We start from the raw sequence: 16,953 nt of genomic DNA on the forward strand, positions 1-16,953 counted from the left end.
ATTCCAATGATTAGTTAAGCCACATCATCTGCTTGCCTGTTCGTTGTAGTAGAACTATACTGTTCTGTTGTCACCAGTGCCCAAGTTACCACACAGCAGGACATAGCCTGCATGTCCATAATATTAAAACTATATTGTGCTGTTCCTGCAGGCTGTCAGTGCTGACCCTGCACAACTGGATATATCCTTTCTTTTTACATTAAGTGCTATATTGTTTGGTTTCTGCCACTGCCTATAGACTGCCACACATCTACTGTGAACTAATTTCACTATTGCCACAGACAATAATGACAGATCTACTGCCTGTCCATTTTGTCATACACTGTGTGCAGAATTATTAGGCAAATTAGTATTTTGATCACTTGATACTTTTTATACATGTTGTCCTACTCCAAGCTGTATAGGCTTGAGAGCCAACTACCAATTAAGTAAACAAGGTGATGTGCATCTCTGTAATGAGGAGGGGTGTGGGGTAATGACATCAACACCCTATATAAGGTATGCTTAATTATTAGGCAATTTCCTTTCCTTTGCCAAAATGGGTCAGAAGAGAGATTTAACGGGCTTTGAAAAGTCCAAAATTGTGAGATGTCTTGCAGAGGGATGCAGCAGTCTTGAAATTGCCAAACTTTTGAAGCGTGATCACCGAACAATCAAGCGTTTCATGGCAAATAGCCAAGAGGGTCGCAAGAAGCGTGTTGGGCAAAAAAGGCGCAAAATAACTGCCCATGAATTGAGGAAAATCAAGCATGAAGCTGCCAAGATGCCATTTGACACCAGTTTGGCCATATTTCAGAGCTGCAACGTTACTGGAGTCTCAAAAAGCACAAAGTGTGCCATACCCTGGGATATGGGCAAGGTAAGAAAGGCTGAAAAACGACCACCTTTGAGCAAGAAACATAAGACGTAAAACGTCAAGACTGGGCCAAGAAATATTTTAAGACTGATTTTTCAAAGGTTTTATGGACTGATGAAATTAGAGTGACTCTTGATGGGTCAGATGGATGGACCAGAGGCTAGATCAGTAAAGGGCAGAGAGCTCCACTCCGACTCAGACGCCAGCAAGGTGGAAAAAAAGAAGAACTTGTGGGACATTTTCGGTTTGAGGATGGAGTGAAGCTCAACTCCCAGACCTACTGCCAGTTTCTGGAAGAAAACTTCTTCAAGCAGTGGTACAGGAAGTAGTCGGTATTGTTCAAGAAAAACATGATTTTCATGCAGGACAATGCTCCATCACATGCATCCAACTACTCCAAAGTGTGGCTGGCCAGTAAAGGTCTAAAAGATGAAAAAATAATGACATGGCTCCCTTGATCACCTTGTCCGAATCCCATAGAGAACCTGTGGTCCCTCAAAAAATGTAAGATCTACAGGGAGGGAAAACAGTACACCTCTCAGAACAGTGTCTGGGAGGCTGTGATGGCTTATGCATGCAATGTTGATCGTAAACAGATCAAGCAACTGACAGAATCTACGGATGGTATACTGTTGAGTGTCATCATAAAGAAAGGTGGTTATATTGGTCACTAATTTTTTTGGGTTTTGTTTTTGCATGTCATAAATGTTTATTTCTAAATTTTGTGCAGTTATATTGGTTTACCTGGTAAAAATAAACAAGTGAGATGGGAATATATTTGTTTTTTATTAAGTTGCCTAATAATTCTGCACAGTAATAGTTACCTGCACAAACAGATATGCTCCTAAGATAGCCAAATCTAAAAAAACTTCAACTTCCAAAAATATTAAGCTTTGATATTTATGAGTCTTTTGGGTTGATTGAGAATATAGTTGTTGATCAATAATAAAAATAAATCCTCTAAAATACAACTTGCCTAATAATGCTGCACACGGTGTATGGCTATATTGTACAGATCCTGCCAGAGCTACCAGTACTGACCCAACACAGCTGGACATTACATTGTCTGTACCACCATTTTCCATACTGTGTGGTTCCTTACACTGGCATTGCCAACAGACAGCCACATATATGCCTGTCCATCTGTATTGCTACTGGGGCTGCCAATTGTAACCCTAAACAGCTGGACATTATTTTCCCTTTTCCATCATATTCTACACAGTGCAGTGTCTGCTGTCATTTTCACTGCCACAGCTGATAGTCACACATTTCCTTTGCCCATTGTGTTTTAAAGCTATACTTTATTTTTACTATGAACCCTACCCTGTAAATGCTAAATAATTATTAAACTACTTTTAAATGAGGGATACTTTTTTGCATGGCTTTTTAAAAATCCATTGCTTTTTCATTTTTCAAATGGTAAACCTGTTGCTTGGTTACTCACTTGTCTCAGTTCCAAAGCCAGGACCTGCTCCCTTCCTCTATAGCCACTGTGCTGTGCTCTACGTGTAGGCCCGCCACCAGGTTCCCACCATTATTGCACACAGCCTTCCCTGGCTCCAGATTCAGTGAAGACAGCCATTGCTGAAATTCGGCCTGGATAGCTGTCTAAAACTCTTCAGCTGTGTGACTGCATTCTCCAATGCATTTTAATTTCAACACTGTCTGATTGTGGTGAGCCCTGGCTGCACTGTACGAAGGTGGGAAGGATTCTCTCTGCACTGTAACATGTGTTACATTAAGGGAGAGGTTGAGGGAGCACATGGAAGCCCTAGAGTAGGTGAACGAGGGAGAAGCAGTGGAGGAAGTTGTATATCCAGAGGTTTGTCCCACAAGCCTTGGGGATTTCAAGAATTATGGAGCAGTTCCTTCCCAACCTGCCCCCGCAGCCACCAGAGTCACTCAATGCCCAGTCAGCGAGATGTAATGCCCTTGGCCATTCTTGCTCATCCAGTTGTCAGTAGTGACATGCACCCTATCAAACACAGAGTTTTTCAAGGAATGGGTGATGTTTTCTGTGACATGCTGGTGTACCGTAGTCACAGCTTTATTAGAGAAGTAGTGGCGACTAACCAACTAGTACTGTGGGACTGCCACAGCCATTAGCTTTCGGAAACCATCTGTATGCACTTGTCAGAAAAGCAGCATTTGCGTGGCCAATAGTTTAGATATGGTAAAGTTCAAGCTCTTAGCTTTGGCATGTGTAGGAGGAAATACTCTTTTATGTGACCAGAACTGTGGGACCGAGAGCTGACTGCTGTGATGAGAGAGTGTGGAGTTAGGTGTACACGACAAACTGGTTGACTGTAAGGGAGGAGAAGACAGAGACGTTAGGGTGGATTCAGAAAGATGTGGTGTGTTTTGTGTCTAAGATCATTCAAAAACACCAGGTATGTCCACACCTGTAGCAGTTGATGGGCTTTCACTCATCCTGACTGTAGCGGGAATACAAGTGGAGGTTTTGCGGCCAGAGATCTGTGTGAGAACACTTAACCATGGTAACACATGGAAAAAGCAGCAGACATAGTTGATGGGGCAGCCAGTGGTTGGCAAGGGCCGCTAGGCCACGTTTTAGAGCAGTAGGAATCTCAAAATTCTGCATGATGGTTGCGCATGTGCTGATTCATGCATGTGGTAGTCAAATTATTTGAATCTCTGCTTCTACCGAGTCATAAAACTTCAGGTAAGCGACCACTGCTGGCCACATGCAGAGTTGCGGGAAGTGGCAACATAACCTCTTCGTCTTCCTCCTCCTCCACCACCTCCTTTGCTGAGTTACTCAGCTGCATGCCTCTGAGTTAACACCAAGTGGGATCGAGAACCTCATTTTCATACTCTCTGTTGTCCCACTCTTCAACCTGACAGTGATCCTCCTCCTCTTCCTGCCCTGACAGCACGATACAGTACGCATGCATCTCAGGTATTTGAGATGGCTGTCTGGGGCCACATACACAGAATGGCTATCACAGACAGACTAGGCACAAGCCACCCACTAAACAGGATCCCGAGGTACCCCAAAACCTTTTAACCCCTATACTGGGATTTGGATTTACTGCAAGGTCCAGGAGATTGCTGCCTATGGAAAGGCTGCAGTCCAGAGACTGGGATAGTCGCCAGGTAGGGTCAAAAACCAAGAAATACAAAAAGGGGCAAAATCAGCAGGTAAAAGAGTAGTTGGCAAATGTGGACAGTGTCAAAACGGAGATGTCAGCAAGGTACAAAACAGCAGATAGGAGAATAGTCAGAAAATAGGCCAAGTTCAAACTGGACAAAAACCACAAGGTGCGGACAGAACCAGAAAAATGAGTAGCAGTAACAAACTATAGGCTATCTCTCACAGAGTCTAGCAGACCACTAAAAGTATAAGAAGGGTGTGGTGCTTTCCCATTGGCTGGAGCTCGGAGCTGATAACATCAGCTGGGAAGCACCCACCACCACAGTCAGCCAGTGGTACTTCTGATCCCAGTGACACTAAGCTCAGTCGATGGGCAGTGCTCGCCAGAGCCACTGATACCGACTCCTCACCCATCACCAGCACCGCCTACAGCGGGAATATGCCGGTGGCTGTTGACCAAGACAGAAGCCACAGGAGCAGACTCTGGTGGAGACATGGCAGTATCTGAGTCTCTGGAACACTTGTGGAATGAAGACAAGGAAAAAGAATTTTATTGCTGCTCAAGTGAATTTATTGATTTGTGCATAAAAATATATTAAATCTCATCCCCAACGTTTCAACCATATATTTATGGTCTTTCTCAAGGGTAGGATTTATCTATAAGGGAAAGTCGGGCTAATGAGTAATATATGACGGATGATCGCCAAAATAAGATAATGTATTTGGCAAGCCTGAGATCCTTATGCACTAAAGATGTCAAGTGGTAATTATTGAAATCCGTGTCCAAAAGCAGGATGCAGTGTTAGTCTACTGGAGATGCCCTCCTGGCGATCATCCGTCATATATTACTCATTAGCCCGACTTTCCCTTATAGATAAATCCTACCCTTGAGAAAGACCATAAATATATGGTTGAAACGTTGGGGATGAGATTTAATCTATTTTTATGCACAAATCTATAAATTCACTTGAGCAGCAAAAAAATTCTTTTTCCTTGTCTTCATTCGACAAGTGTGCCAGAGCTATTCGGCTATTGGATGAACTTTTGTTTCTCTGAGCACCTAAAATTCGCAACGAGAGCCAGGTTTAATCAACTTGAGTATCTGAGTCTCATCATGATCACCTCCACCCCTGGAAATTAATGAGTGTCTGGTGATGAGGGTCAGGATTCTGCTCAGACCCTACATCATCCAACCCCAAACCCAACTGACAAAGATTTTTGGCATGCATCGGTGAAGATGCTTTCCTCCTTTTGACTCTAGGAATCTTTGGAGTAGACATCTGATGTCCATGGAATAGAATGTGTGAAAAGCTCTGTTGTTCTCCATAGTCAATTGGGTTGTTCGAGAATTGTGACATGGAAGAAATAAGGGTAATTGGAGTGCCACATTTGAGGACTATACTGTGTGTAATGTTAAGGTGGAGAAGAGGAGGAGAGGCCCGTTGATGAAGTGCTTTCCATCCACTGTAGCACATGCTCTTTCTGGCCCTCATCTACAAGTTGAACAGCTGTGCGGCTGCCAAAGAAAGGGAGTCGAGTAGCCCGTCCAGTAACAGAAGTTTTCAGTTGTCTTTGGATAGGACGATCCGGTGTTTGTTCTGTAGAGCTTTCAGTAACATCAGCACCTACCCCATATAAACCTCAAACACCATGCTTATTCCCCCTTCTACCACTACCTTGGGATTTCCCTCTAATTTTTGATGTACCCTCCACCTCTTTTAACCAGCTGTTTCACAACTCTAGACCCACACCTGTCTGTCACCTGTCACTAGATTAACAATCAGTATTTATTTGCTGAGATGACAATTTGTGGATAGACTTCACAAGTAAAAATCACAATTACTATTAGATGGTAAAATGGCAATTTTTGGCTGGACCATAGAAGTAGAAATCCCTATTTAGATACCGAAATGGCAATTTTGGGCTGGATCACAGAAGTAGAAATCACTATTTAGATGATGAATTGTCAATTTTTGGCTGGACCACAGAAGTAACAATCACTATTAGGATGCTGAAATGTTGATTTGGGGCAGGCCGCAGAACCACAGATTTAGCTATCAGAATTTAGATGCTGAAATTTAAAATACTAGCAAGACCACAGAATTAGCAATCACGATTTAGATGATAAAATGTCGATTGGTGCCAGGACCACAGTTGTGACTTTTTATTTATCTGCGTTTATATTGAGCAGCAAAACTGTCCCAATCTGTAGCAGTCTCAAAATGGTGCAGATGGAACATGTCCACTTCTTATATGTAGAGGGACAAAGCCCTTGTGTCTGAACATGGTTTCTGAGCCCTGATTGGCTGCTGGAACAGCCACACATTTAGAAAAAAAAAAACAGTCTGTCGCTCCTCAGACCTCTCCCCACCCTCTCCCCTCATCAAACATCTCCCCGTGCTCATTATAGAGCAATTCTATCCTAGCCAAAGTTATTGCAACCGCGAACAGTTACTGAACAAAGTGAAACATTGCCAATTTTTGAGAAAAGTGCTCAGGCTTCTCAACACGAATCCAAATGGGCAAGGCTTGTTTAGAATTTGAACTTGGCAAACCTTTATCTGGGACGTCACTCACAGACCAACAAAGAATAAACTACAACTGGCATGGATGGAAGGTTTCAACCAGCATAAATTGAAAGGATCAGATGTGATAGGCATCCCCACAACATGTGTCCAAAAGAGCAAGCAGACCAGTAGAAAGTAACTCTTGCTAGCCTTCCTATGAATCAGCACAAAGCAAGTTGAAGCCCGAGTCTGACTATGTTGATCCCAGAAACCAGAAAAACCATCGGGCAGAATGTCAGAATCTGAACAGTGCCCAACACCACCATGATAGTGAGCGAAGTTTGTGCAAAACTCTGTGGGACATACTAAGCCTCGTGTCATAATGATGTCTCGTGAAGTCTGGTCAGCGCCAGAGATGCAGTAGAGTGAAGATGGAAGAGAATACTGTAGCAAGATGGAGGAAGTAAGCAAGGGGAGGACTAGGTGAGGAGCAGTAGCAGAAGGACGTATGAAAGGCAAAATATTACTAACCAAATTTCAGCATATTCGTTCATCTACACCATTAAAACTTTAAAAGTTAGAAGAGTTAAAGTTACTGTTCATAGTATAAATATTTATTTATACATTTTTTGGACTATTAGACCATCACTTTTAACTCTCCTCTTTGTGTCACTGGATGCCTGTAGTTCTTTGGTGTAGTGGTTTTCTTCTTTTTCAGTTTTTGACATTATTTCATCTAATCAGCTAAGAGATTTGAACAATATGACATGGGCCCCGTCATCCAGGATCCCCTTGGTGTCTCAACAAAGAAGGAAAGAGAGGTTTTTCTCTAGGCTGTGTTCAGTAGTGTTTTTGCCCTGTTCTATCTCAATAACTTAACAAAAAAAATAGTAACATTTTTTTTTAAATATTATACAATATTATACATACTGTAGTAGTCTTGTGTACCGAGACCCCTAAAGATAAGGTGCACTAATAGCATCGACACAGTACAAATTAGGACTGGAGCACTTCTTATTGATATTAATGTTGTGTCTATACAATATAAGTTAGAGACATTTCTTGGCACTGTTTGTTAGAATTCCTTATTATGGTATATATAAAAACCTTATTTTCTAAACCAGAAAAAAAAACCTTTAAATGAAGCTAGGATTCCGCAAACATAACAGAGCAAACCACAATATTTTCAAGAATATTTTTATTGCATTAAAAAAATATTGTCTTTGTAAAAACAATAAGTTACATATTATACAATACTGTAAACCACAATAACAGAAACTGTTTCATAGTTTTCGCTTTGAAAGTAAAAGGAATGAGAAAGCAGTAACATCTCACAGAGAGGCTTTTCTGAAGTTGGCACAGAAGGAGGAATCATATAGATGATTTTATATATATATATATATATATATATATATATATATATATATATATATATATATATTATCATCTATATATATATGTACACAGTATATTATGGGGGAAAACAAAACTGCAGTTAAAAACTTAAAATAGTATTTCAATAAATGCTGAAGGCTGAGTGGTAGTTTGTAAATGCACATAGGTGTTCCTTACTGCAGGAGCCAGGGAGGATGCAATTTCATCTGTTTAGTATATACCATATTTTTTGTTTTAGAAAACACACTGGATTATAAGACACACCCCAAATTTAGAGAAAATAAAAGGTAAAAAAAAAAAAATGGGTTCCGATTTATAATCCGGTGGAAGGAGTGGTGGCAAAGGTGGTGGAGTGGGGGTCACGGAAGGCAAGGGTGGTTCTGGAGTACGGCGATGCATGCAGGCAGTGCAGAGGGGGGCCCAAATGCTCACTGCGGGTGGCGGCATTGTGCGGGAGCAGTGGGCGCTGCTCTGTGCTGGTGCTCGCTGCGGGCAGTAAGGCACGGGCCATTCTAAAGATGTCGCCGATGCAGGCCTCAAATAAATGGCTGCTGGAGTCGGCGCATGCACAGATTGAGTTATCGACTCAGTGACAAACCAAGATCTCATCTGTGCACGTGCCACCTCCGTGCACCATTTTCCTTAAGTCTGCTGCTGAGATATCAATGGGCCGGATGTACTGCATGCGCAGATGAGAGTTTAAGCCTAGAGCTCCATCTGCGCACGCATAGACTCTGGGTGCCATTATTTGAAGTCCTCACTGCCGACATCTTCAGAATGGCCTGTACCTCACCGCCCGCCACACAGAGCATTGCCCACAGCCCCAACACTGAGCGGCGCCTGCAGCACAGTGCACAGCATTGCCCCTGCCTCCTGTGACCCATCTTCACCACCACCCGGTAAGCTACATTTGGATTTTAAAATGCACCCCTCGTTTTCGTTTTCCGTTTTGCATTTTTTGGAGGAAAAGTGTGTCTTATAATCCAAATAAATATGGTACTTAAGGTACTGTCACACTAAGCGACGCTCCAGCGATCCCACCAGCAACCTGACCTGGCAGGGATCGCTGGAGCGTCGCTACACGGGTTGCTGGTGAGCTGTCACACAGGCAGATCTCACCAGCAACCAGGGACGAGCCCTGAGCCAGCAGCGACACGTGGAAGCGATGCTGCGCTTGGTAACTAAGGTAAATATCAGGTAACCAACCCGATATTTACTTTGGTTACCAGCGCACACAGCTTAGCGCTGACACCCTGCACTTCTAGCCAGAGTACACATCGGGTTAATTACCCGATGTGTAGTCTGGCTATGTGTGCAGGGAGCAGGGAGCCAGCACTCGCCGCGTGAGAGCGGCGGACGCTGGTAATGAAGGTAAATATTGGGTAACAAAGGAAAGGGCTTCTTGGTTACCCGATATTTACATTGGTTACCAGTGTCTGCAGAAGCCGGCTCCCTGCTCACTGCACATTCAGTTGTTGCTCTCTCGCTGTCACACACAGCGATGTGTGCTTCACAGCGGGAGAGCAACAACTAAAGAATGGTCCAGGACATTCAGCAACAACCAGCGACCTCACAGCAGGGGCCAGGTCGTTGCTGGATGTCACACACAGCAACATCACTAGCAAGTTGTGCCTCAGCAGCGATGTTGCTAGCGATGTTGCTTAGTGTGACGGTACCTTAACAGTAAATCCCCCATAAAATACTAGTTTTACATTTCCTTTGTTAATCCGCAGGGAAATGTAAGGATCAGCTGATTAGTCCTCTTCAAAATAGGCTTGCTCCGTTCTAAGAAGTGCAAATGGCTTATCTGCTACTCTTTATTACATAACAGTATTAAAAAAATGAACCAAATAATCTAAATTCAATAGAATTGACATATACGTAGCCCTTTTAGAGTTTACTTATCAAACAGATGACACAATATGTATTTCTTTCTACTAACTACCATTCACTTGCATTTAGACACAACATATGCTGGAAATTAAAGCTGGTCTTGCCTATTTAACCTTTGGCTCCAAAGTCTCATACATCCACATCATTTATTTGTACAGTTATAGCCTTAGCAAACATACCATGTATTACACCAGATATTGATAATGCAATAAAAAATGTGACACCAATGCAATTCTAAAGGCAATAATGATTTGCCATCGTCTATAATAACTGCATTGAACGTTCGTATATGAATATGGCATTGTATAAACATTTAGTGCTATATATGCTTTGCTGTATCTGTTCATCTAAAAGAGATAGAACCTAAGTAGGTCAAGCACACTACTGTACCTTGAAAACTACAGAAAGCCTACTCAAGGGCACATATATGAGTCATACGCCCAAGCAACCATGTTCATGGATCAGGTCAGGCCTTTGTGCAGCTGCCCCGCTGTCATGCTTGGATTATGTACACTTCCTATTATATTAATTTGTCACTTCAAATAAAAGTCCGTCAGTCGAGAACAATTATATTTTTGCACCCAACATTTCCAATAACATGTCGTCCATATTCACAGAGCCAATGATGGGTCTGAAGAACAGTTCAGCAATGGCGTTTGCGTTGATAGATCTCAACAAGGACAGAACAATAATTAACTTGGTGAATCTGGAGTGATCCCATCGCTGGATCATCTTCACATGCTCATTTAAGGCTTGGTGGGCTTCCTGTTGTAATCCTTGGATATACCGAGCACAGTGAAGTCCAGGCAAATCTGTGTGCACAAAATAAAGAACACAATGATATTGTACTCCTAAATAATGAGTATTAGTAAGGGATTATAGCAATAAGGAGTGATATTCTAAATATTATTCAAGTAATAATTCAGACTGATTGCGTATAGTTGGAGTTATATAATTAGGGTATGCTCACACTGGTGTATAGCATCCGATTATTCTCTCATGTGAGATCATTGGGTACGATTGGCTAAACACTCAGCTAAAACTCTACTGCGAGTGTGAGCTGAGTGTCACTCATTGTGATCTAATTATCTCACACATGAGAATTGGATCACGTGCGGAGAAGAGGGAGAGCTTAATTTCTCCATCTTCTCCAATGTCTGTCTTTGCATATATCAGACTGCACTCAACAGCGCAGTCCGGTGATTTGCACTCACCCATTGACTTGACTGGGGGCGCACCATCTAAAATATGCTGCCAATAGCAGCATTTAGGTACTTATTTCTTATGCTGACTAGGCATCAGACGGAAATGCTAATCAGACCTGCTATATATCAGTGTTCCCCAACTCCAGTCCTTAAGAGCCACCAACAGTACAAGTTTTCAGGATTTCCTTAGTATAGCAGGTGTGGGACTCATCACCTGTGCAGGTGATTAAATTATCACCTGTGCAATACTAAGGAAATTCTGAAAACATGCACTGTTGGTGTCTCTTGAAGACTGGAGTTGTAGAACACTGCTCTATAGTATAAGTGAGTGCTATCCGATAAAACATCAGATAATTCGGTCGAGCTATACAGAAGTGGGGGGGAACCCTTCTAATGAAGAAGTTGAGGTTGGGTTCACATGTGGCTTGAACTATTGCACAAGTGACACTGCAGCTCAAACCACACCAACATGCAAATCACCGAGCATGGCAAAATGATTGTAGCTTTGTCACTGACTGGCTGTATAACCGAACACTCATTATTTATCAAAGGCATTTTAACTATAATCTATTAGTAACCATGCTGCATATTGGCGCAGCTTCACATCACATTAACCAATGATTTAAAGTTAGAAATAAATCAGCTTTTTGTAATATCAGGATATTACTAGAATATCACCAATCCATGTGACAAATGTTATAGAACTTCCTAAATAAATGTAAATGTCTGTCTCTTTCCCTGATCTGTACAAGTGCACCCACAAGACTGACTGAAGGAAGCAACCTAAGATTTTACAGTACAAGAAAGTAAATATCTTTAGAACTTCTTATTCATTCATTGTCCTTCGTTATTGTAAGACAGTAAGACCAGTGTTTCTCAAAGAATGAAAGTATCTGAATAGTTAAAAGCACAGTATGAAGACAGTACAAGATGAGCACGTCCCTGTAGATTACCAGCAGTGTACTGTAAGATATTGTATGATGCTTACTTCTATTACTAAGCCTGCAATCACTACTTTTTAACAATAAAAGTCATTGTATCATTACAATCTAAGAATGGTCATTTATATCATTCTGGGTTCTAATAAGGACCATGTTACTAATAAGTAATTAAGTATTTATGTAAAAATTAAAAACAAAGTCCATATTCAACAAGTTATTATAAACTATTTTAACTGATTGGCTTTAATTATACTTGTAATTTTAAGGAGAACCTGACCTTACTAATAACTGCATTACAAATCCTGGCATGTCAACCTGACCTTACTAATAACTGTATATTCCCATGTAGCAGAGTTGATAATATGAATTGATATATATATATATATATATATATATATATATATATATATATATATATATATATATATATATATATATAAATATATATATATATATTTATTTTTTAAATGTAGTCATCGCTGAGATTAATTCATAAGATTATCACTTCTACAGTCTTATGTAAAACCATTGATATCTCAGTGATATCATGGGGTATGTTACAACAAGAGACCAATACAGCTTTCCTGGATTACTAATGTGTGCACTGATCCATAATAATAACTACCAATAAAGTATCATATATGTTTATCAACATGCAGTAATATTTGTTTAAAATAAAACATACTAATATGTTATTTAAATAATTAAATCAATAATAATTTTAAAAAAAAAATCTACTTATAAAATACACTAAAAACAGAACATAGCAATCATTGCATTTCTGGGGTTGTTTTTGTTCTTTTCGAGGACTTAGTATGTAAACATACAAAATAATTCCCACATTTTGCACCTTATAAAACATGTGGGAAATGAAGTCCATATTGTTTTATTCACTCCCAGGTCTTACATTCCTCAACTTCACAAAAGCAAGAAAACCATTTACAAACACAAAGCACCGAACCTGAAAAATAAACTTCACTAAAGTATTTTCAAGACACATGACCATAAAGAAGAACCCAAATACAGCAGACCTGAATATGTTGGTGTGTGATGTCATAATGTGACATCACTAAGACCTATCTGCGTTTTCATACAATGCTGCAGGTAAACTTGATACTTTATGTAAACCCAGTGGTTCCATATTTAGATGTCCAAAAGAAATAGTTGAATTTACATCTGTGTATTGATACAAAAGATGTAATAACACAGGGATATCCAGACTTGATATATACATTTTGTGTCAGTTTATACTGGAATGTCAGAGCCATATTTACCTGGATTAAACAGTACAATCCCTTTTAGGTAGGCATACTCTTTGTTGCTAATCCCCAGGCTCCAGCACTTCTCTAAGAACTCCTTGATCCACCTGATCTCAGTAGCTGTTGGCAGATGCATCCCTTTATGCTGCTGCAGACTATTTCCAAGTAGCAATGTCTCTTGATGTTCCTGGTGCTGTTTCCTCTCTGCTCCTTGTCTGTTGGTCAAAATCCTTTGTAACATACTTGGCTCAGATGTTTCAACAGTTTCAAAATCTACCTTGTCCTGTGCAAGTCCCAGCACCAAGAGAGGAGCCCAGCAGCTTCTGACCAACAGTAGCTGGTCAGCCAGGGGTAACTCCTGGAAGCAGGGCAGACTCTTCACAAACCTCAGGGTCTTCACTAGCACAGCTGAGGCAGCCTTGCAGGTGACCTGTGGGCATTTGAGACTGACTTTCTTCTGAGATCCACAGGAGCAGCCTTGTCCATACCCTTCTGTGTGGTCTTCCTTCCTGCCTTTGTGTGATTCTTTGTGCTCCTCATTCTTCAGGATATTGTATAAGATACTGCCATGCCTCCTGTTGTCTACAGAACAGTGACACTTGTCTAAACAAGCCATGGAGAAATGCAGAGAGATGCAATGTGACAGCTCCCTGGATGCATCAGTTGCTCTTCTCTGTGCTGTTCTGCCTTTAAATGAAGCCAGACAGATACTATGCAGATCCTCCTGTGCCTGCCCCTCAGGTTATATTTATACCTTTGTTTCCAGTCAGACAATATCTGCAGTTCAAAAGGGGGCAGACTCTCATTATTGGCTGAAAAAGAGAGAGAGAGAAGGGAAAAACTCACACCTCCTTGATTGCTTTTCCCATAGCTGCCCACTAGAGGGAGCCTTAGAGCCTATTTGAAGGACTCCTTTTAGTTTCTGATGTGTACAGTCCCTTATGCTTAGATACATCTCAGAAATTACAGTGCACTACATGAGATAGTGATGAATGGAAGTATTCTGCAGGATAGTGGTGCTCATGTAATATTCATTTTTCAAAAAATGTTATACAATCTACTTTCTCTGTTTGTAGACCATATTGCACTGACTGAAAATGTGTAAGCTGCCTCAAACAAGACCCCCACCCCCCAGATCACCATTGATTAAAGTGAACCTGTGAGATGCAACTTGCTCCCAGAGCCACGAGCAGTTCTGGGTGCATATTGCTAAGGCTGCTTTCACACTACGTCTTTTTAACATGCGTCAGGAACGGTTTTTTGCTGCAAAAGCGGATCCTGCTTTTACAGCAAAAAACGCATGCTAACGCATCTGTTATTTTGCAGGATCCTGTCACTGGATGTTTAGGGGCGGGCATTGGAGTCATGTGATCGGGAGTGAGGGGAACTAAACGTGCCAGACTGGGAGCCGGCTTCTGACAGCTGCAGACGCTCGTAACCAAGGTAAACATCGGGCTTGGATACCCGATATTTATCTTGGTTACGAGTGTCTGCAGCTGCTAGGAGCAGGGCTGCCTGCACACGTAACCAACGTAAACATCGGGTAACTAAGAGAAGTGGTTACCTGATATTTACCTTGGTTACGAGTGTCCGCAGCTCTCAGGTGGGAGAGAGGGAGGAGAGGAAGGGGGAAAGACAGAGATAGAGAGGGTGAGGGAGGGAGGAGGAGAGAGAGACAGATCACGCGAGACTGGTTCTGGGCATGCTCAGTACTTTCTGGGCATGCTCAGTACAAAAGCAGGATCCTGTTACAACACAACTCAACGCATACTGCTAGGCAGGATCCAGCGCTCATTGAAATGCATTGCAGCTCGCGGCGCAATGTGAAGGATCCTGTGAGATGCGTTATTTTGACAAAGGTAAAAAACGCTACAAGTAGCGTTTTTGAAACATGTTAAAATAACGCAAAAGTACGGATCCTGTGTCTAACGCACGCAAACGCATGCGAACGCAGGTGGACGCGAGTCCATTGCAAATGCATTGAAGTGAAAACGCATTTGCACTGGATCCGTTTTTCCGCTAAAAAAACGTTATGGACGGATGTTAAATAAACGTAGTGTGAAACCAGCCTAATCCCTGCTTAATTGTCCCTGTATATGTGACGCTCTGGCCAGCCAGGTAGTCACAAAAAGAGTTAAACCTCCTTGGTACCACCTGATCCCACACTGGTACAGTGAGTCAGCCGCCCCCTCCCCCCAGTGTAACAAAAAGAGCAGGAGGGGAGGAGTTGAGGCAGTCAGTGGAAGGAGAAGGAGAGGAGAGCAGTCAGGGGTTGTGGCTCCTGGGCTGCTGTGGAAGTGGAGAAAGAAGAAAGCCGAGTCTTGGAGCTGAAGTAGAGAGTAAGCTCAGGGGCACCTGTAGTGGACCGGGGCAGGATAGTGGCCCGCCAGTAGTGTGCACGGGACCCCGGACTTGTGCAAAGAGAGGACTTCCCCCGTCCGAAACAGAGAAGGTGACTCTTAGCTGGAGTGCAGATGAGAGAGGGTCCTGCTTCATGTACCGGGTGTGGGATCCGAACCCCACTGTACCAAAGGCCTACGGACACCGGCAATTTCTGGTTAAGTACTGGACTCTGTGCTTCCTGACACTACACATGAAAACAGCCTCATCCAACACCAGGACAACCGAACTGTGAGTTTCCTGCTCCCTGCAATCCCTGCCACCACCACAACTCCCAATTGGGTCCTGGGACTACAACTCCCCTACCCATGGAGGGGATCCCACCTTGCTGCCCCACACCATTAGTCCTGGGCACGGTCCCCAGAGGCAGCGGCGGTGCCACCATCTCATCACCGCAACCCACGGGTGGCGTCACAGACAATCTCCCCTGTACATATTCCCCTTTTTCTTTGTTGTGGAGCCTGGGATCACAGACCGGGTCACGCCACCGTGATACCTCTAGAAGCGACCCCATTGGCCCAGCTCAGAGTACCCCTTTTTCCTGGGCGACACATATACACTAGCATAAATAAAGGGATCTTTAGAAACTTCCGCCCTCTTATCATGTTAGTATGTCCACAGGGGTGTGCTAATATGCTATTCAATGCAGCATCACCAGCAGTGTGACGTGAACCTGTGTCCATGCTGAACGCTGAGCTGAATGCCTGGCACTTCTGTGACACCCCTGGACTATCAGGTCGTCACAGGGTACTGCACAAGCTGCCCTTCCATACAGTATTCTGCCTCCCTCTTGGTTCTGGGTCCCTAACTAAATGGTGTTGCCTCCAATAGCAAATCAAATCCTAGATACACCCTGCACCACACCCACCAGACATACCAGTGGACGGCTTGAGTGGAATAGAGTCGCCCACCTGGGAGGTCAGGGAGGGGAAGTGAGGTGTGTAGTGAGTCGAGTCTGAGAGTTGAAGGAGAGTGGTTGGGAAGTAGCCCTCGAGGTGTGAGGAGATTAGAGGAAGTTGGGAGCGGTGACTCCTGAAGGAACTGTCTAGGTTGCAGATGGTGGTGTGGGCCTAGAGGAGTCGGACCCCGGTCGCAGGGGATAGTGGCAAGGTTCTCGGACCTGTCAAGTAGGACAGCCGGCAGCCTAGCACTATCACCGGTCTGGGACCGAAGGCACAACGAGGTACACGGACCCTAGGTCGGGGAGTAGCTTCAGGCAACCCGACAATTCACCCGAGGAGAACGGAGCCTTTATGATCTGTTCCCACCCGCTCCAGAATCGGGGCATTAGGGCAACGAGGGGGATAGAACTTTCCAATCCAAAATGGTACAGAAAATCCCAAGTATGAGCCCTGAGAGCAAGCTCCCATACTTAGCCATAG

The 16,953-nt window shown here is 42.9% G+C and overlaps 1 protein-coding gene across 1 annotated transcript; it reads right to left on the reverse strand.

Annotated features, from left to right (window-relative positions):
* Positions 1–8,947: 8,947 nt before the first annotated feature.
* On the reverse strand, positions 8,948–13,898 carry NR0B1 (nuclear receptor subfamily 0 group B member 1). Its single transcript, XM_075333454.1, has 2 exons — positions 13,187–13,898; positions 8,948–10,578 (listed from the first exon to the last, which is right to left on the reverse strand). Exons 1-2 carry the CDS (start codon positions 13,785–13,787, stop codon positions 10,334–10,336), a joined length of 846 nt encoding a protein of 281 aa, XP_075189569.1. The 5' UTR covers positions 13,788–13,898; the 3' UTR covers positions 8,948–10,333.
* Between the last annotated feature and the right edge of the window lie 3,055 nt (positions 13,899–16,953).

The sequence above is a fragment of the Anomaloglossus baeobatrachus genome, chromosome 2 (assembly GCF_048569485.1).
Source record: "Anomaloglossus baeobatrachus isolate aAnoBae1 chromosome 2, aAnoBae1.hap1, whole genome shotgun sequence".
Classification (NCBI taxonomy): Eukaryota; Metazoa; Chordata; class Amphibia; order Anura; family Aromobatidae; genus Anomaloglossus; species Anomaloglossus baeobatrachus.

Excerpts from the sequence above, each read along its gene's own strand:
- NR0B1 (XM_075333454.1), bottom strand. The coding sequence starts at position 13,787 with ATGGCTTGTTTAGACAAGTGTCACTGTTCTGTAGACAACAGGAGGCAT. Across the intron at positions 10,579-13,186 it reads GATTGTACTGTTTAATCCAG|ATTTGCCTGGACTTCACTGT; the intron begins GTAAATATGGCT and ends TTGTGCACACAG.